Source organism: Cibotium barometz, chromosome 11 (assembly GCF_041138505.1).
Source record: "Cibotium barometz isolate CiBa-2024 chromosome 11, ASM4113850v1, whole genome shotgun sequence".
Taxonomy (NCBI): Eukaryota; Viridiplantae; Streptophyta; class Polypodiopsida; order Cyatheales; family Cibotiaceae; genus Cibotium; species Cibotium barometz.
Genome location: NC_141056.1, coordinates 12,494,572 through 12,516,359, shown reverse-complemented (window position 1 = coordinate 12,516,359; position 21,788 = coordinate 12,494,572). Strand labels below are relative to the sequence as shown.

General features: G+C 40.0%; 2 protein-coding genes across 3 annotated transcripts; one reads left to right on the top strand and one right to left on the bottom strand.

Annotated features, from left to right (window-relative positions):
* Window positions 1-648: 648 nt before the first annotated feature.
* On the bottom strand, window positions 649-1,449 carry LOC147633765 (uncharacterized). The gene is made up of 4 exons (XM_086805587.1): window positions 1,375-1,449; window positions 1,105-1,268; window positions 854-965; window positions 649-735 (listed from the first exon to the last, which is right to left on the bottom strand). The coding sequence occupies exons 1-4, from the start codon at window positions 1,447-1,449 to the stop codon at window positions 649-651; spliced, it is 438 nt and encodes a 145-aa protein (XP_086661713.1).
* Window positions 1,450-8,809: 7,360 nt separating this feature from the next.
* On the top strand, window positions 8,810-20,326 carry LOC147633764 (uncharacterized). 2 transcript variants are annotated; one of them, XM_086804792.1, is made up of 27 exons: window positions 8,810-9,581; window positions 10,618-10,753; window positions 12,322-12,393; window positions 12,543-12,614; window positions 12,724-12,795; window positions 12,901-12,972; window positions 13,102-13,173; window positions 13,287-13,358; window positions 13,478-13,549; window positions 13,638-13,706; window positions 14,077-14,148; window positions 14,617-14,688; window positions 15,096-15,167; window positions 15,281-15,352; window positions 15,634-15,705; window positions 15,893-15,964; window positions 16,068-16,139; window positions 16,399-16,470; window positions 16,554-16,625; window positions 16,706-16,777; window positions 16,965-17,036; window positions 17,178-17,249; window positions 17,332-17,405; window positions 17,500-17,637; window positions 17,717-18,055; window positions 18,828-19,195; window positions 19,422-20,326. In XM_086804792.1, the coding sequence occupies exons 1-27, from the start codon at window positions 9,473-9,475 to the stop codon at window positions 19,773-19,775; spliced, it is 2,955 nt and encodes a 984-aa protein (XP_086660918.1). In that variant the 5' UTR covers window positions 8,810-9,472; the 3' UTR covers window positions 19,776-20,326. The 2 variants fall into 2 exon arrangements, with proteins under 2 accessions (XP_086660918.1, XP_086660919.1); XM_086804793.1 differs by lacking the exon at window positions 10,618-10,753 and having other exon boundaries at window positions 9,022-9,581.
* The last annotated feature ends 1,462 nt before the right edge of the window (window positions 20,327-21,788 follow it).

Genomic DNA, 21,788 nt, shown 5'->3' with positions numbered 1-21,788 from the left:
GAGAGAGAGAGAGAGAGAGAGAAATCATTATTACATCAGTTAATTGTGACTTCAATCACAACCCCACATAACCATTTATCACACTTTAGAGGCAACAAAAATGCAAGGGTACACACACACACGCACGCACATGCTATTTATATAACCCCACATAACCCTACACACACACACACACACACACACATGGATGTAAAAACCAAAATTGTAACTACTATGTGTGTGTACATTTGGGTGCTTACCCCTTTGTTTGTGTGTGTGTGTGTGTGTGTGTGTGTGTGTGTGTGTGTGAGAGAGAGAGAGAGAGAGAGAGATCATTATTACATTTCAAATTACCATGTGATTGAGCATGTGTGATCTATGTGGTACATGTATTTACATGTGGGTGAGTGCGGGTGGCATGCCTCTCTCTCTCCCTCTCTCGCCTCTCTCTCTCTCTCTCTCTCTCTCTCTCTCTCACACACACACACACACACACACACACACACACACACACACACAAAGTAAAAGTATAATGCACATAAACATCATACTTAAACAAAGTAAAAGCATATTAAAGTTCAACTTTCACCTTGCATATGTGTGTTTTTGCATTTTTAAAATACTTTCATATTATTTAAAAAAGCTTTCACTAACATGGCCGGCGTAGGCTTACGTTGAGAGGAAGCCGGGTTGATGGCAAGCGAACACCGGAGCTACACGTAAGCTACCACTTAGACCCCAAGTTGTGCGCGATACCTGCAAAGCCACAAAACAAAACAAAGAGAGAGGGAGATTAGAGGGAGAGGGGGGGGGAGAGAGAGAGAGAGAGAGAGAGAGAGAGAGAGAGGGAGGGAGGGAGGGAGAGACTGACCACCTGCACAACCATGGCCACAATGAGCGAGAGAGGGGGAGAGAGGGAGAGGCAGGGAGAGAGAGCGACCACCCCAGAGAGTGAACTTGCACAACCACCACAGTGAGCGAGAGACCTGCACAACCACCAAACACCAGTGAGTGAGTGAGTGAGTGAGTGAGTGTGTGTGTGTGTGTGTGTGTGTGTGTGTGTGTGTGTGTGTGAGAGAGAGAGAGAGAGAGAGAGAGAGAGAGAGAGAGAGAGAGAGAGAGAACCTTCCAGCGAAAGTAGTAAAGCAAATGATGGCACACCAACAGGGAGCGAGGGGAGCAAACAACAACGACGAGATGGAATCCAGAGAGCGAGGGGAGCAAATAGCAACGACGGGATGGACTTGAATCCTGCAACCGAGGGTGGTGGCAGAGTAAAAGGAGGCGACCTACAACCGGCGCAGCCTCTGCAAGACAGAGGGATGGAGGCCACAGCAGTAAAAGGAGGCGGCCTACAAACGACGCTGGATGTTACATGGCGCTACACGTGGACACCTTTAGGTTAATGCATGCGGCATCAGACGGCACCTCCAGGAGACATGTGGGCAGGGCTAAAAAAAGCCGACACATTGCAGCTATGTGGGCAACCCCGGTTATATATAGAAAGATTAGCTTTCCACATGTATGGGTGAAGGCATTTCGTAAGGTTGCATTTCTTTTACAAGGTGACTTCAAGGAAACCCTTATCTTTACTACATAGCGCACTCAAGGTCATTGTGGAAAGTTAATGTTACTCTCTTTCCTCATATTAAGCAAAGTTACTCTAAATCCTTCAAAGATGATGTTAACGTCTAATTTCTTATACAACAATAATAATTCTAGTTGATCGATAACCACAATACTTTATGTAACTAATAAAGGCGGTCATCCTATAGCCGAGTTGCTAACATTAACTCCTAAAATCCCACAAGTATGTATTACGGTCATAAGTGTGTAACAATTCATGATCCTATTGTACCATACTTTAAAGTATTAAAACTAGGAATTGAGGGGACTTTTTTCTGAATTTTAAGAAATCCTTATCTCTAGAGGGTGAAATGGGACTATGAAAAGGATATTGATTTGAGAGCTTATGTATCAATCATGAGTGTCCTTAACTTCCTAAGACCCTTCATGACACAAAACCTCCTAGGCCTATAAAGGCCCTAGAAGAAAAGACATATAAAAAGAAGAAGAAGAGACATATATTATCTATGTAAGAAAAGATATATATATATATATATATATACATATATATAAAGATATTATATATATAAAAGAAGAATATATATATATATATATATAAAGAGACATATAATATATGTTTATATATATAAATTCATACCTTGATTTTTTTAAGAATTTGTTTAATACAATTAAAAAAACCACCCTTTCCTTAGATGGAGGGGTGAATCGAGCTCATTAGGGGAAATTAGGGGAAGGGAGGGGTGAGTCAAGATTCGAACTTGTGTCCCAATGAGGGACGGTAACTACGACTAGCTGATTGTCCCCATCCCATCAGAGGACAAGTTACAACCCATAGAGGTCATAATAGTTGAAGAGGCATGGCATATCCTTAAGGATTCGATTAATGAGAAGGCTGTAAAGGTGTGCACTTTGCGTGAAGATGATAGAAGGGTAGGCTTTATAGTGTAGTTTCGTTTGACCTACCTAAGCAGGTGTGTGTGTGTGTGTGTGTGTGTGAGTGAGAGAGAGAGAGAGAGAGAGAGAGAAGGCGGGAGGGTCATGTCAGCGGGGATGTAGCGATTGATGTTTTGTTTGATATAGAATAAATTTTAAAAATAAATACTCGCCGGTTTATATTCCTAGAATGTGGCGATGACGTTTGATTAAAAAGACTTATCCCTAAGGCTAGGGGTCACGGAATAGACATTTTAATTTTTGACATTACTCCCCGAGCGTAGTAATAATAATTATTATAGTGGTGAAAAGATGGAGAGATGTGAGGGTGTGACGAAGCTAGTAGCCTAGCCTCTAGTACGCGTCTTGCAAAAGGTGGGCCTTTTATTACTCTGCGCAGACTTTTCCCCCTTTTTCCTGCCACGGTAAAAGCACTTTGAAATTGCCGCCGTTGACGGACGGCGACGCTTTTGACGGGAGTTAACCGCCCGTCAAGCTTCCCGTGACGGAATGATTTATCAACATGACTTCGTAAAAAAAGAGCGCGAAAATGCAATATGTCCCGTGAGAGAGAAAAAAAACGTTCTTCTTAACGAGTCCAAATAAGGATCAGCGGGTTTTATTTGCATGAGCGGTAAGTCCCATGCAAGAGGTGCTGGGTTCAAAACATGTTAACAGCTGATGGCAGCACGAAAGCACACGAGCACAAAAGATCCAAAGAAAAAAGGATCAGCTCCTTCTATAACAAACTAGTTCTATACCAGCATGCTGCTCTGCAGCCCTACCCCCACTTGTGCACAGTCTACCCCTTTGTATACTACTACCACGTGGCGAGAGGAGGAAGGGAAGAGATGGTCTTACAGGAGATGCTAGAGAGAGCGACATGTGACAGGAAAACTAGTGCTTAATTTTCAAGGCCAACACAACACAAATTTCAACACATTTTTTCCAAATTACACTACATAATTTGGAAAAAAAAAACACATATGTTGCTTGAGTTTACAATTCACCTACCAATATAATGGGTGCGACAAAAAGTTTTGCCTTTTCCTTCCCTAATTGATCATCTTTTTCTCTCACACTTGAAAAGAATTAATGAATCTTTTTGGTTATGCCTATACGAAGATCATGAGTGGGGAGTGGTTTATTTGGGACAACCAAAGCCGTTGTGGTCAACGATCAAGCAATCTAATGGTGTATGAAATATTACTTTTTTCATGCAGGTATATTTGATAATTCAAAGATTTGGTTTTTAATGGCATTTACTAGTTTAGATTTGGAGTAAGATATGTTTTGATTAGCATTTATTGTTGGCGTAAGTACAAAAATGCTCAAAATGGGCTCGTCACACACGTAACCTAACTCACAGCTTGCAATCACTCACGACTACTCTTGTTTTCATATTTTTGAGCAATCATGAAGATATTTTTTTAATAGTACTCTTGTTTCTGTATTTTTGAGCAATCATGAGAATCGTTTTGTAGTCTTTGTTGTTCCATAAAGTTGTATGTGTTTCTATCTAGTAACAATAAGAGTGAATCATCAACCTATTAATGCCATGTGAATGTGAATTGACTAATAAAGATATGTGATTGACTAAGATAAGTAGGTCATGGCAGCTCGATATGCATGTTAACATACTCTTAAATTTGTGTTATCTCCCTAGTAATGTATATGAGAGACCATAGGCACATTTGCTAAAGCCTTTTTGTTTTTCATATCTTTGGGACAAGCCTCACAACAAAGGTTGAGGCAATGTGGATGCAGCCTATGCTAAGGCCTTAGAGTTAAGTGCAAAGATGGCTTGAGAAGGTACTAGACAAGTCATGCATGGTGTGTTACAACAAGATGGTTGATATCACTCTTTGGCTTCTCATGGAGCTTTGGTAGTCTAAAATAACTCCACACAATAGAGAAGACAATCATAACCATTGCCATTTTTTTTTAAAAAAAAGGATGAATCACATATCACATATCTGGTGGGTGAAGCCAAGCTTTAAGTGACAATTACGATGGGTTTGAGTAAAAGGCTAAGTCAAAAAAGGATTAACATACTCTCGATCCTCTCGATCTCTCTTCTTGAGCTGTATATTTTAAATGCACACAAAAAACACACACTATTGAGTTGTATGGTATATTTTAATAAAAAAACTACAAATAGCTAGTTTTTCTAAACAAAAATCTACACATCAGCAAAGCTGGTTTTATAACAAATTTGCATCATTAATTTCAAGGCCAACACAAATTTCAACATGTTTTTTCCAAATTACATTACATAATTTGGGGAAAAAACACTTTGATGCCCTCTGAAGGCTTCAAAATTCAAGATTTCTTGCAACCTTGTGAGCTAGGTTGTTCGCATGGTTTTTAGAAAAAAGACATACGACACTTTTTAATTCCCATGCTAAAGTGCGATAAAAAATTCGTGTTATAGTGGAACTTAAGGGTAATGATGGAAACTAATAAGTTTGGGTTGGTAAGTATATGCATTTATAATGAAGACTGTAAAATCTTGAAATGGTGGCTGCGAGCTCATCTGAGATAGATTGGGGCTTTAGTCGAGTTTGAACGCAAAAATGGACTTTTGGTTGAATGGTGAGCATTGATTGCACGGAACCATAGTGTGTTTGGAAATGAGCCCAATAAGAAGTCAAGCAAAGAAGGGTGAAAGTTTATTTAATAAATTTTATTATCATACACTGATTTGAATCATTGTATTTTTTTATGAATTTACCTCTTTATACATTGGTGCATATGCATGCTATCTCAAGTTGGTATATAGACCGTTATTCTCAAGAAGAGAACTTGGTTTAAACACAAACAAATCCCAGGGGGGTGACTCGATTTCCATGCCACTCCAAAATTCCAATCGGTTGCATCTTTGGGGATACCTAAATGCTCTTTTTTATGGTTGTGAAGTGAATGCATAGGATTTCGAACTATTAGACTCACAACTGGTTGCTTTGCCCCAAACATGACCACGATTAATGTGGAAACCACCACCATAAGCAAATCAGAGCATTTGTCTTGTCCTGACAACTAGTTCCAAAATTCTAAAAAGGTACACTTTTAATAGTACTCTTGTTTTCGTATTTTTTGAGCAATCATGAGAGAACCATTTTTCCTTACTATAATCTTATGTTTTTCCTAAAGTTGTTTGTGTTTCTGTATAGTAACAATGAGAGTGAATCATCAACCAGTTAATGCCCTGTGAATGTAGATTGACTAATGAAGATGTGTGCAATTTCAAAACATAAAAGATGTAATTTCATTGACTAAGATAAGTAGGTCATGGCTTGATATGGATTGACTAATAAAGATGTGCGCAGTTTCAAAACAAAAAAGATGTATTTTCATTGACTAAGATAAGTAGGCCATGGCTCAATATGCATGTTAACATACTCTTAAATTTGTGCTATGCCCCTAGTAATGTATATGAGAGGCCATAGTAATGTATATGAGAGGCCATAGGCACATTTGCTAAAGCATTTTAGTTTTTCATATCTTGGGGTGAAGTAAAAACAAGCCTCACGACAAAGGTTGAGGCAATGTGGATGCAACTTATGCGCGAAGCAAGTGCGAAGATGGCTCGAGGAGGTAGTAGACACAAGCCATGCGTGATGCGCTACAACAAGATGGTTGATATCACTCTTTGGCTTCTCATGGAGCTTTGGTAGTCTAAAATAACTCCACACAAAAGAGAAGACGATTGTAACCACTTCCAAAATTAGAAAAAATAGGATGAATCATCTTAAGATCAATGTATATATCACATATTTGGTGGGTGAAGCCAAGTTTTAAGTGACAATTAAGATGGGTTTGAGTAAAAGGTTAGGCTAAAAAGGATTAAGGTACTCTCGATTGAGCTATATATTTTTAAATATATATCTTTTATGTGGGAGAAGGAGAGGTGGGACAAAATCTGTAATTTACTTAACAAGGATTGGGAACAAGACATTGTGGCACTGTAAAAAGAGATCTTCTGCAAATGGTAGCTATTATCTTATAAATATAAATATATTTTGTTAAAAAAACCACACTATTGAGTAGTCTTGTATATATTTTAAATATAAAAAAAACCACACTATTGAGTTGTATTGTATATATATTTTAAAGTATATTTTAAATATTTATAAAAACCACATGCATAGTTATTCAATTTAAATCGAAATAGAACTTTCCGGGTCATGGCATGTCGACTCTTTAAAAAAAAAAAATGGTGGCTGGTAATTACGGATGTTTCTGACCGTCAAAGAGTTCAAATCAGACGAATAATAAATAATGTGGTGGATTTTTCATATTTCAAAATCAACCAAATACAGCCGTCGTTGTCTCCAGAAGCGTTTTGGGCAGTCAGAGAGTTTCTGACTGGCCCATTTTGTGGTCCGCCGTTGGCATTTTTTTTAAAAGGCTTTTTGTCTCTCTCCTCCTTTTGATCGATCAAAGTTCAAACGAGCCTGGCCCTGTTCTTGTCCGGACTCTGGTCCCGGGGTGTGCACACTGCACTCCCGCGTGTGAATCAAATTGGAATTCTCATAATTCTTAGCTCTCGAAAAAGCTCTCTTTTTTCCCGTCCAATTGTAGTTACACTACTCTATAGACACAAAGCCGTACATATAGACACAAAGCCATGTGTAGATCTACATTTGGATCACCCTATTAGACTCACGGGCAGGTAGGTGAGTTGGTAGAATGGTTGGGTTCCATTGTGAAGACTTGGATTCGATCATTGGTTTGCAGAGAAAGAGGCCCTGTGCGAAAGCTCTCTACACCACTGTTCGTAGAAAATATTTTTCCCTATAATTAAAAAACCTTCAACCTCAAATTTCTGTAAGTTTTTCTCTAAATTTTAAAGTTTTTTTTTACAAATTATAACTAAAATTTGTAAGTTTTTATGAATTGTTATTTAAAAATTTTAAGATTATATTTCAAAATTTACCATTCACCTGACACTAAACCTCCGTTTTTGGTGAACAGTGCTCTACACAATAATCTACTAACTGCCATGATCTCGGCGGCCCAAATTAGAATATGGTGATTAGGGAATTTAGGGTAAGTTAACAATCTTAATCGCTGCACTAAACCAAGCAAAATGGTACTACTAGGAGCAAAATATCTTTGTGATTTTGGACTCATTAGAGAGTGTCCCCATGATGGGAAAAGGTCACCTACGCGCGATTGCGAAGGAGGGTGATTACCAAATTAGATTTATGTTGCAAAACGGGAGACGTTAAGCAGAGCGGGGTGCAAATCACGGTTAATTAACTGAGCGTTATGCAGGCAAGCAATGTGCAGTGTGCACATGGAGTTAATTATAGCATTGGCATGAGGCAAAGATGATTAGCAGGACAATAGGTGATGATTAAGCAACTCGGTTTTAAGCATGGAGCAATTATAGTGGGTTCAACTGGGTTGCATTGGACGGACCAGAACGCATCCGTTTGTTTGTGATGGCCTGGCAACTCTGGAAAAGCTATGAGGAGTACTTGGGTACTCTACATCTGAGCATGGAGGAAAATGGCGCCATCACATGAGAGAGAATGAGAGAGAGAGAGAGAGAGCGCAAGGGCTACAAAGCCAAAAAAAAAAAAACACACACCCACACCTCCCAGTGCCCACACTCTTTACGTCTGCTACCACTAGTACTTAACACTACTACTTCACTATACGTCTCTCTCCCTCTCTCTCTATCTTTTTCTCTCTCTAGTCTCTATCTCTACTGCTCTCCTCTGTTAATACGGACTCCGACTGCTTTTGCAAATTGCCCAAAAAAAAAGAGGAGTTGGGAAAAATAACCCCCTCTCTCCTCTTTCTCTCTCTTCCTTCTGAGCTACCCATGCTTGTGCTGTAATGGGAGCCTGCAAAATTCATGGACTGTAGTATGTACTCCCTTCTCTCTTCAAGCTTCACCTTTTCTTTGCGGCACGCATCCCGAATAATGTAATGAATCTCTTCCCCCTCTCCTCTCTCTCAATCTCCTGTTGTTCTTATAGTTTTAACTTCTCGCTCTACCACATTCAATGGTTCTCTCTCTAGATTTCTTTCCTCATCAGTTCTCGTTTTAGTGGTAAAGAGCTCGAGAGAGACACACTCTCTCTCCACATGTTACTCGTAAAGCTCTATCCTCTCTCTTATTACTTCTCTCTACAAGTTTTCTTACCCTCTCTCTCTCTCTCTCACACAGTTTCTTTTGATTATTTATATTTTCCTACTAGCTCTATCAACCTCGCGCCTGCCTGTGAAGCCTGCAGATCACTCCTCTTATCAGACCTTTTTTTTTTTTCGTAGCGCAAGTGCACAGGTTTGCTTTATGTCACGTTACGGCAACCTCTCTCTCTCTCTCTCTCTCTCACACACACACACACACACACACACAGACTCTTTCCTTTTCAAACAACAATATCAACTTCATCAGCATCGCATTAATACCACTTTGTATTTTGTTTTTCTTTTTTCGGGGTGTTAAATATATGCTCAGAGCGACACGCCCCCTCATAAATTCGAAGCTTTACAGGCACCCTTGAAAGCGCTGTTAATCACAATTCCAAGGCCTGGGAGAGGGTTAATTATATGCTAAAACTGTAATTGTGATTGTAATTAAGAAGGTATTTAGCAGATTCTAGCTGCAAACCCCGCAGGAGCAATACACAGGCAGACAGCATACATAGCACAGTGCACACTGAACAGGCTTCGTGCAGGGTTACTTACAGCAGCTTTTTTTAACCAGCTGCATTTGCACCCGGAGCGTTATGCACACTGCTACTACCACCACTACTGCTACTGTCACTGCCACTATAGATGCTTCTTTTTCCCTAGATTTTTTGGATGATTACGCTTTTCTCTGGTTTAACCAAGAAGTCAGCAGAAATGGGGCTTGATCCTGGGCTTTCTTGCAATATAGTTGACACATTGAGCTTGTTTTGATTGCTTCCCCTTTCAAGCTTTGTAGGTTAGTTAAAGCCTTGTAAAGGTAATGGCCAGCACAGGTCTCCTTCCAAGCAAGCTGCTTATCACCCTCGTGGCCATCTGCTTCCTCTTTATGCTGTTCTGCTTCCACTCTATAGCTGGTATTGCAGAAGAAGGTGCATTTTTCCTCCCTCTCTCCGTCCTTAGCAAAGCACTTTCTTTTTAATTTTTTTGGGGGGTCTTTGAAATGCTAGCAAATCTGTGTTAAGAAACGCCCACATCAAAGCATTCAACTGTCTTTAGAATGCAAACAAATTAGAGCTGAACATTGCCCATTTCACCTCTCCACTAAAGCTGTTGTTCTCACGCTGTCTCCTTCAATCTTCTGCTCCCACTTGCATGTGCTAAAACTCAAAGCCTTATTTCTTTGAACCTGCTATTTGAGTGCTTCCACAAACATCTCACGTTTGCCTCTCTATACACCAGCTTGCACCTTGCCAAATTAACTTTTGATGCTCACTATTGGCTCCCTATCCTGCGTATGGAGAAACTCATTTCGTTAACAGTGATCTAACCTGCTAATGCAAGGAGAGAAACACTTAATCATTTATTATACTACCTTAATTCTCCTACAGGGAGTGTCCTAGTGGTTGCTAACCCACTTGTATGCAGACACAAAACCTCACAGCTTCAAGCTCAGCTCTTTCCTTAAAGCTGTGCATGCGGCTCAACATGTCGTTCAAATCACACACCATAATGATGTCATTTTTGCGTTAAGCTCCATCATAATTTCCCTTCATAATTAGACGATAACTATGTACCTCCATTTATTTGATCAAATTAAAACTTGGAAGTTCAATGTCTTTGCATCACCAAGACAATGCTACGTCTGCACGTGCTTGATGCATTTTTCATGATACTGTTTGCAAAATGAAGCCAAATACCTAAGCATGTCTAAGCTTAGGCCCTGTGCATGTCAGCCAAACATGAGCATTGGATACAGCCTCGTCATGGAAGCTGGGTCCGGGATAAATTAATTGTAGTCAATGGAAAGTGAGCAGGCTTGGTTGATGTGTTAAGGCCCAGATGCTCTAATGCATTTGATTTTGTCCAAGCCCTATAGTCAACATTGCCACATTGACTGTCTCTAAACTTATGCTTTGGATGTGTTTGGAAGTCTCAACAAATGAAACTCTTTCTGTGCTCATGCAGGACAAGTCTTGCTGGAGCTGAAGAGGTCCTTGAAAGATGCAAACAATGAGCTCTACACCTGGGACGACACAACAGACGATCATTGCTTCTGGCTAGGGGTCACTTGTGACAACATGACTCTTCGAGTAGTGGCACTGTAAGTTGAGGAAAAGGTCTAATCTTCTCGTCATGCCACGCGCTAGGCCCCACGACAAACACGCAGAGGCAGCTGTCCTAGAGTCAGAGAAACTAGGATGGATCATCTGCTACCTTGAGTAGGGAGGGTTGATGCTTCATGGAAGCCTAGTGCTCGGACCCGTTGGAGGGGGACACTACAATCCTTTACAGTCGGATTTTTTACAGGCCGAAGGCAATTGGATGGGTGGATCTCGAAGGTCCGGGGAGAGGATTATCTGAAGCCGAGGAGGTCATCTTTGAGGCCAAGGATCAAGAAGGGGATGTCATTGTGGACACTCCATGCCACCTTAGCTTGGGTGGTGTGGCCGTCACTTGCTTAAAGGAAGTTATGGATAAGCCATTATGCTTGCCCTATGCAGGTGCATGAAAAGGACTAGCAAGAACGTGTCATGTACAACATGGTAGCTAGGAGGACACCGAGATGTGGTTTACTGTAAGAGCTTCCTCCAAGAGCTCATAAGGAAGGCTTTTATCTGCCACGCTGGTGTCATATAGATCCCAACATGGGACACTTGGTAGTGGACTGGGACACCTTTAGGAATCCACTGTGGGGCCTGCAGTGGTGGCCGAGTTAGGGACGGGTAAGGGCTCAGCTAGAGACCGCAGGATTAAAATCCTTGATGGCTGTTGCAAACACGGTGCTGTATTGTTGAGGTAGGTTGCTGCGAGGACTTACTTAAAGTTGCAGATAGGTAGTCTGAGGCCTTGTAAACCTTTATCCTGCACCCAAAGGAAAGTCCACAGGGCCTCTATCAAATAAGAAGAAAAAGGTGGCAAGGGCAGTCCTGGCAAACTGATCAGGGGATGCATAATTGCTGGCATCATGCACCCTGAATGAATACCAAGCTGTGGGTAGAGGAGTAAAGAACCAACTCTCCCCTCACCTAGGAGGCTGAATAACCCAGATGTACAATAATGCCTTCTATGAGGCATAGATCATGTAGGGCTAAGCAGGATGATGGGGCATCGCTGCCTAACCTCCAGCGGATCTTCCCTCTCCTTGGGGGATCAGGTCTATAAGACCCTGAGAGTAGCCTGGCAGGATGCTTGTTTGTGGCCATGACCTAGGCCAGACTTCAAGTTTCTCTCCACTTGGGGTCCGATCCAAGGGCTATCAAGGGTCAATTCTTGGATGCGCCTAAGTGAAGCTAAGCTGTAGTGAATGCTCCACTCCTGCTCTTTGAAGTTCTTAAGCCTAACTTAGGCTGCTGATCGGAGATAGATAGTGGAGTCCGCAGGGGGAAGACTGTTTGCTAGGCGGGGGAGCTCCAGCTTGTTACAACACATGCGTTTTTCTTCGCTAAGCCTAGAACATCAGCAAATGATCAGCTAAGCAAACAGCAGCACGCCCATAATCCATTCCCATGTATTGGCTCAACCTACCTGTTGAGTCCTTTACCATACTCAACATCCAGGCCCGCACACTGTTGGCTCTAAAACTCGTTCCAATGTCAGTTTCATTTCAACAACTGTCCATCTAATCTTCCTAACGTGTGCACTAACTTGGTTCTTTGCGGCATTGTACAGGAACCTTCCAAGCCTCAATTTCAGTGGAGAAATAGCCCCCTCAATAGGAAAATTGAAGAGCTTGAAAACCTTGTAAGCCTTCATATTGATCTTGGATACCTATCAAATGTACTTGGCTACTCCTTAGCAATATTTAGCTCCTTAATATCATATGCTTTTGCTTATGGAAAGATGATTTGACTACCGAAGGAATGGGTACATTGGTCTGGGCTGTCTTGCAGGAATTTGAGCAGCAACATGATTTCTGGACAAATCCCTGATGAGATTGGTGACTGTTCCAGCCTGCAATATTTGTAAGTGAAGTAATCGTGGGAAGCAATCCACTTGCTGTTCCCTAAGGTGTCGTGTTTCTTGAAAATGTGCATTTGAGACAAATGTTTGGCTCATCATGGTTGGGTGCAGAGACCTTTCTTCCAATAAAATTGATGGAGACATCCCTTTTTCCCTTTCCAAGCTGAAGGAACTAGAGATTTTGTAAGCTGTTTATTGCCTTGGCTATGTGCCTATGCTTGGTTATACTTACACAAGGCTACAAGGGTGATAAATATCATTGACTTATTCGGCTTTACCTCTGTGCAGCAAAATGAAGAGTAACCAGCTCACAGGATCCATCCCTTCAACCTTGTCTCAGCTACCCAACCTCCAAGTGATGTGAGTGGTCTACACCTGTATACAAATGTTTTCAAATATACATGATGTGGCCGCGACATTTGTAAGAAAACTTGACATGGTAATGGATCTCGTTTAAGGACATACATTTTGGCTTCATTGATGCTGTAGAGATCTGGCTGAGAATTCTCTATCTGGTGAGATACCATCCTTGATATACTGGAGTGAAGTGCTACAATACCTGTGAGCTTCTCGCATCGAAAGACTTGAACAACTGTTTAGCCATGTCTTTTGTGAGCTTTCTTTCACCTCAAATCTTGCAATGACATGGATGTTGAACCTTGTTTGCCATACAGAGGTCTGCGAAACAACTTCATGACAGGAAGTTTGTCCCCTGACATGTGTAAGCTGACGGGTTTGTGGTATTTGTGAGTAACTATGACCATGGTTTCCTTATTTCATTGCCAAGCACATGTTATGCACTAAAGAACCTACTCATGTAGTGCTAGTCTTTGTGGATGAATCACTTTTGCTGATGTTTTGGCAGTGATGTACGTAGCAACAACTTGACAGGTAAAATCCCAGACAGCATTGGCAACTGCACAAGCTTTCAAGTCTTGTAAGTTTTACATGCTTGTAAATTTTGCAGAAGGGTGCTAGATGCTGGTTACTAACTCAGCATCGATGCATTGTACTGTGGTGGGCAGGGATTTGTCATTCAATCAATTAACCGGTGGCATTCCTTTCAACATTGGCTTTCTTCAAGTTGCTACACTGTGAGTGCAAAGCATGTTGTATGTCAAGGTTGATTGATGCAAGGATGTCAAGGTGCTACATTGGGCATTCATAGCCTGATGTATGGCAGTGCTATTTCATCTGAAATTTCTACTCAATGGTTGGATACCTCGATGTTTAAAACACCTGGATAAAGTCAAAATGCTATGTTATGCCTTGATTGATATATATCTAGTAGATATGGTGCAAACTGAACATGATACTGGCATGTGAAATCTCTACTCTATGGGTGCATGTGCAAAAACACTTGTGAATAAAATCAAAATGCTGGTTTATGCCTGGATTAATATACATCTAGTGGCTATGGTACAAACTGAACATGATGGTGGGATGGTGGTGACTTTCTTACAGATCATTACAAGGAAACATGCTTACTGGCAGCATTCCTGATGTAATTGGACTCATGCAAGCATTGGCAGTTTTGTAAGCATTCAATATTTGGTGATAAGTTTGCACAAGTCAATCTTCGATAATCTTTTATCTAATCTTAATCCATCTACGCTTTGCCATGTAGATTTATAGGAGAGAGAAGTGCTTGAATGTGCATGTATGTCAGTGATGTATGCAAGCATGTATGTACGTACGTAATGCATTTATGCATGCCTTCTTTTTAGTTTTAGGGCTATGCGTGTTTGAGAGGGTGCATTTATGCATATGTGCATGAATGTGCATGCCACATTTTATACATGTACAGTTTTGCCATTGATTACTTCATTAGTCTCTCTCTCTCTCTCTCTCTCTCTCTCTCTCTCTCTCTCTCTTAATACCTTATGTTAGAGAAGCACGGGCATTACCATTGGGCTATAGCCTATCGGAAGCTTAATTTAAACTTGTGAAGTTTATTGATATAGTAGTCACTCATCCTTAACCTTGCCTTCATGTGTGTCTCAGGGACTTGAGCTACAACCATTTGCGAGGACCCATCCCGGCCATACTAGGAAACCTAACTTTCACAGGGAAGCTGTAAGTGAATGACATTCTTTTCATTCATATGAATGGCAGTAAGAATGTCATTCATATGAATGGCAGTAGGCAAACATAATGCTCTTGAATGATACAGAAATCACTGTACTTTCTTTTCATTGATGCGAGTGGCAGCAGGCAAACTTGTGAACGATAGAGAAATGATTGTACTTATTTTTCATTCACATGAATCAAACACAATGCTTGTGAATGATAGACAGATCATGCACTTATTTTTCTTTCATATGAATGGCAGTAGGCAAAACATACTGCTTATGAATGATAGAGAAATCATTATACCATCCAAGTGAAATGCCAATGTAATACCTCGCACATCAGAGAGCCAATGCTGCCATGCAGTGTCTCTGAGAACCTCTAAACTATTGCTTCCTTTGTGCTCCTTGCAGGTATTTACAAGGGAATTATCTCTCTGGGCCTATCCCCCCAGAGCTTGGCAATATGACTAAGCTTCAGTACTTGTAAGGAACACGTGCATTGCCCTGTATTAGCTACTCAAGTGAAGGGTAATAATTACTTGATTAAAGGTAGGGAGCATCACTATTGAGGTGCTTTGTATATGCATGGCTTACAGGCAACTCAATGACAACAACCTCACTGGGGAAATCCCACCAGAGCTCGGCAATTTGCAGGAACTTTTTGAATTGTAAGCTACACTTGCTAGCACATAATTGACATGCAAAATAAGGATTTTTTTTCTATGTGAAATCTTCTTATCGTGAAAGTTCATTATCATGGGTTTAGAGTGCATTGTTAGCAGTAAATATGGCAACTTCATCCCATGCACAAGGAGGTTTCCCTTGATCATTGAAGTATAGTTGGCATCTTCTGGATGCCTCTTGACATGTTTCCTTTTTATGGAGTTGTAATGGACTCTTAAAAGCAGCTAGGTATAATTAAACAACTCTAATCTCTGAGATAATGCAGAAACCTATCGGATAATCAGCTGGAGGGACCAATCCCAGAGAACTTAAGCTCTTGTGTATCATTGAATTCTTTGTAAGTAGAACACTCATTGCAATTGAACTTTAGAGGATAGTGCTTGCCTTACTTGTTTCCGAGTTGTTAACACTCGCACGTGCACGCGGGTGCGCGCGCGGACGTCTCATGCATGCATGCATGTGCTTGTTTTATTAAGTAATGCAAGTCTTGAGCTAACATGTATGTATATATGTGACTGATGAAGCAATGCACACGGTAATCAACTAACTGGTACCATCCCCTCAGAATTTCAAGACATTGTCAGTCTGACATATTTGTAAGTAGAATGTGTCTTTTGTCTTTTTGTCATGAATTCTTACCATAATTTGTTGGCCTGGCCTCTCATGGTGCCTTGATTACATCTTCTTGTATGTGTTTAGAAACCTTTCAACCAATTACTTGCGAGGAAGCATCCCCGAGGAACTTGGCCACATCCGCAATCTCGACACACTGTGAGAGCACATTCCTTTCTCATCAGATGTGAAAATATGCGCAAAACCCATGCACCTTTCTTCCTTTCTCATCAAATGTGAAAATATGCGCAAAACCCATGCACCTTTCTTCCTTATGTGATTGAAAACTTGCTCAAACTCCCTACATTTCATGATCAAGATTTAATCAAATGATTTCTATACATGGGCTTGGACTGGCAAATCTAGATGCTTAGCAAGAATTGCCCATCTAAACATCATTTGCTTGGTTTTTTGGCAGGGATTTATCCAACAACTATTTCTCAGGGCTTATCCCCTTTTCAATTGGTGATCTTGAGCATCTGTTAAAATTGTAAGGACCAATTGATGCTGTAGTTCCTAGTGTTTATTTGGACTTCTTGGATGAAAGCCTTATTCTTGAGCAACTGTCAACAGAGATCTAAGTAAAAACAAGCTAACTGGAGCAATACCGGTGGAGTTTGGCAATTTGAGGGATATATATAAGATGTAAGTTACATTTGAACGATAGGTTTTACTAAGTTTAAGCAGAAATTCTCTAGAGCTGATTACAGAGCTTGGGGACGCAGGGATATTTCATATAATCATCTGTCTGGATCCATTCCGGAAGAATTGGGTCGACTACAGAATCTCATCATATTGTGAGTTTTCAATGGTTTAACTCAAGTCAATGATCACTTGTGAGGCTCTCTAGCATACACAACATGGTCTACTTAAGCTAGCCAATGTATATAATTGGCTAGCATATTGTGCACAGGCAGATGATTGACAACTCTGATTAGCATATTGTGCACAGGCAGGTGATTAACAACTCTGATCTTTGCCCAGGTATCTTAATAACAACGATTTATCTGGAGAAATTCCTCAAGACCTTTCTAACTGCTTGAGCCTCATTGCCTTGTAAGTGGATGCAAATACTTACAATTTTTTACAAGGCATGCAAATACTTTTTCACATTCTATCATTAGGTAAGTGAGCCCTTTTGTAGACCCTTTTATCCCCCTATAGACCCATCTAAGCATATAGTTAATGTGGCACCAGGAACCTATCGTACAACAACCTTTCTGGTGAGATACCCGCATTGAGAAACTTCACTAGATTTACAATTGAAAGGTTGGTCTGCCACTCTTCCTATATATTTTTGGGTGTTTTCCTGGCTTCAGAAGCTTATCCCTTTACTGGCTGCTTTATGTAGCTACCGGGGAAACAAGGGGTTGTGTGGGAAGAAGATAGGGCTTCTTTGTGGTCCTTACTATCAACCGTCTAATGGTGAGCAGTTGAGAAGTTATTTATCTTAAACTAACCACTCAAGGTGCTAACCAGCTTTGCAAGGTTTCTGACAAATGATCTTATGTATATGCAGGCTTGAAAGCTAAGAATTTGTTCATTGGATTGGGCCTCAGTGGTGCTATTTGTGTGCTTGCTCTGTTGGCTTGGATATGGAAATCCAACCACCAGCCCGAGGAGTTTGGTTTGAAGGAGGCTAGCAAACCCATACAAGGTAGCAAGCCATTGACAACACTTAATGCTTTGACAACATTGATGGGTTTTGCATACACTTATTTCAACTATTTTTGCAGGTCCTCCTCGAATTGTTATACTCCACATGGACTTGGCAGGCCACTCTTATGATGACATCATGAGATTAACTGAAAATCTAGGCCAGAGGTATGTCATCGGTTTTGGAGGATCTAGCACCGTTTACAAGTGCATATTGAAGAGTGGAAAGCCTGTTGCTGTCAAGAAGCTTTACAACCATTATCAGCAAAATACTCGTGAGTTTGAGGCTGAGCTTGATACTGTGGGGAGAATAAAGCATCGGAACCTTGTTAGTTTGCTTGGCTATTCTCTTTCTCCACATGGGAACCTGCTGTTCTACGACTTCATGGAGAATGGAAGCCTTTGGGATGTGTTACATGGTATGTGTCATGTATTACATGCTGTGTGTTATGGAGAATGGAAGTCTCTGAAATGAATTACAGAGTATGTGTTATTCTTACATGGCATGTGTTACTTATTACATGGTATGTGTTCTGGAGAAAGGAAGTCTCTGAGATGTATTACATGGTATGAGTTATGTATTACACAGCATGGGTTTTGGAGCATGTGTTACATGATATATATCGAACCTTACATGGGTATTACATGGTGTGTTATGGAGAAAGGAAGTCTCTGAGATGTATTACATGGTATGTGGTATGGTGTACATGGTACGAGTTATGTATTACACAGTATGGGTTTTGGAGGAGGTCAGTGCATGTGTTACATGATATTCGTTGAACCTCACATAGGTATTATATGGTGTGTGTTATAGAGAATGCGAGTTTCTGGAATGTATTACTTAATACGTGTTCTGTATTACATGATGATGAATGTGCCTTGCATATGAATGTCTTGAGCATGCCTCAATGACGATGATGGACACATCATTTGCATGCCCTATAATTTTTGATGCCCCATGATGGACTGGATGTGCGTCATCTTAGGTCTTAAATCATAATCATCTCTAGTAATCTCTTTGTTGTCTCACTCGAACCAATAAAAGCTCACATGATCTTAGCTTTGATCATCTTACGATTTTATAAGCACTTAGGGCCGAGCTAGGTCCTTATTCTTAAAGCCATCTTAATGCCCTGTAGCCTTTTTTTGATAGTTGGCATGACATGTATGCTCTATGATTGTCTTTTCCAGGTGCAAAAAAGATGAAGCTTGATTGGGACCTAAGGCTCAACATAGCTGTTGGGGCTGCTAAAGGGCTTGCATATTTGCACCATGACTGCAACCCTCGCATTGTTCACAGAGATATAAAGACGTCAAATATTCTTCTCGATGAGAGTTACGAGGCACATCTCACAGATTTCGGGATAGCCAAAAGCATATCGTTGGCAAAATCTCACACATCCACATTGGTCATGGGAACCATCGGCTACATTGATCCAGAGTATGCAAGGACATCCAGGTTAAATGAAAAATCTGATGTATATAGCTTTGGAGTCGTTCTTTTAGAGCTCTTGACTGGAAGGAAAGCTGTGGATGATGAAACCAATCTGCACCAGTGGGTAGGTGGTGGCTATACACTACTATTTTTTTGGTCCTGCTTTTGTGATGACAGGTTATCACTCTTATTTCAGAAATCAATTGATTTTCTCAAAATGTCTCCTATGTATTTAGCTACTTCCTGCATATGTATGTACACACATAGCTACATCCTGCATGCGTACGTACGTATGTACATCTCATGAATGTCAATTTGTACTTACCTGAGCATTTTTAACTTTGTTGCAGGTTCTCACTAAAAACAATGATGGTGCAATCATGGAAACTGTGGATCCTGTACTCAAGGATACGGGTTCCGACCTTGCAGCTGTGAACAAAGCACTACAACTGGCTCTCCTCTGCACCAAAAAACACCCATCTGCTAGGCCTACTATGTATGATGTGGTGAGGGTCCTCCTGTCATTGTTCCCAGTGGCGAACACAAAGCCTGCGGTCCCAGCACGGCCAGGGTTCAATTATCCCAGGTATTTGGATGAATATGGGAACAGCAAGAGCAAAGATGATCTTACAGGGAGCAGCAGCACCTCTGCTGGGCACCTATTTGTGAAGTTTGGGGAGGTGATCTCGGAAAACACTGTGTGAGAGAAAGGGGCATGCATTGTAAAAAGGTACATGTCTATTATATTGACTGTTTAATCCGATTCTGGAAGGAACTGCACTGGAGGGGACACCATGGTAGGGATGGTGGATATGAAAATCTACATAATACTAAATACCTAAGAGGTTTTTGTGGACCTTGGAACACTTTCCCAGCTGGTCGGAAAATGTTTGTGTGATGTGGAGGGAAGGGGACAAACCCGGATTTATCCAAACCATAGCACAGAGAGAGGAGCCATTACCCTTGTTGCCAACTCGATTGACACACTTGTACAGTACCTGTGAGACAAGCAAATTCTTGGAACTCAATTCACATGCTCTATCTAGTTGAAGTGCATAGCTCTCTTAAAGCCAGCATCTAGGTACAACTGAAAAAGCTGTGCTTTTGCAGTTTTGCTCTTTTACTTTTACTGTTCTGGTATTATGTACACAATGGTTTGTTATCAAGCAAGGTATACTCAAAGATAGGTAAACTAAAAAAGCCTGTTTTGCTCTTCTATTTACTGTTCTGGTAATATGCGAACGATAGTTTGTCACAATCAGAAATGGAGCTATGGTGGATTGGATCAGCTCATGTGCCAGTAGAGAGTCATGAAACATTAAAGTGGCTCTTTTCACATACAGACATTCCTTCAGTTATTCAGAGCCAAAATGCAGGTGAACACCTTCATGTAGACGACATACAAGGGCAATCAAAGATTATGTCCAAACCTGTTTTATTAATATTTGGGATCAAAATTTCAGACTGCATTTAGTGAAGCCAATGGCTTAAGATTTCGTAAGATTTAAACAATTTTTTCTTTTTGAATAGAATTTTAATTATAATGTCGGATATTTGTTTTTTAAAAATATGTAAATACATACGTATATACATACAATAATCATCATATTGAACACGCACACAACAAAATCTATTAAAAAATACACATAGAATGTCACATATTCAAAAAATAAAAATACATGATTATATATATATTTTGATGTCTATATATTTATGTACTTAAAAACTTTGATGTATATACATATTTTGATTATATATGTATATTTTGATGTACCTAGATTGATGTACCTAAAAGCTTTATACATTTTGATGTATATACATATTGATGTACCTGAAAGCTTTATATATGTAGTTTAAATCTTATTATAATGAGTTTTTCATATCACAAAGAAGAAATGACACTAAATTTATAGTAACAAAACTAATGCCATAAAGCTTTATGGTTGCAAGCCATAATTTTTACACAACAAATCAGTTGGGTTCCAATAAGAATATTCAATTATAAATTAATTTTATGGATTTATTCATGTGATCATTTTGTATTGCATTTTTTTAAATAAAAAATTATCGTATTAATGTAAAAAAAGATAAAGATTGTAATGTAATTACACAAATAAATCTCTAATTGAATATTGATAGTAAAGAAAATTTTAGTACTCTAAAAACTAAGAAAGCAACATTTAAAAAAAAACTTTTTCTTACAAAGTTGAATAAGCATAATTATATTATCATTATATTGTAAAAAGATTAAAAAGATGTTACAAGTACATACCATCAATCTATGATTGCTTAACTCTCTTTTTTTGGACCAATAATAATTATATTTTTATATCAGCAGAAAATGATTAAGTACACATGATAACTCTGGGTTACTCCAGTAGACATCTATACTTCACATTTTACTTCATTTAATAGTTTACACAGCAAATCCAATTTCTCATCTTCAAATAGAAAGCTGGATTTCTTCCAAAATATCTTGTAACCAAGCATTATGCAAGCCTCCATCATAGCTTCTGTGGTACAACCTCTAGGTGATTGTTTTTCCATCTCTCTCCCTTTCTTGGACCAGATCTTCACTATAGGTCTAGTGCCCATCGGGTTCTCTATGAATGCAACAAAAGTGTAGTCCATCTGCTTCTCCTTGAGATACCACCTTTTAGTTCTTGGACCAAATCTGGGTGGTCTCCTTTTCAACCCATGAAACATACTAACCTGCA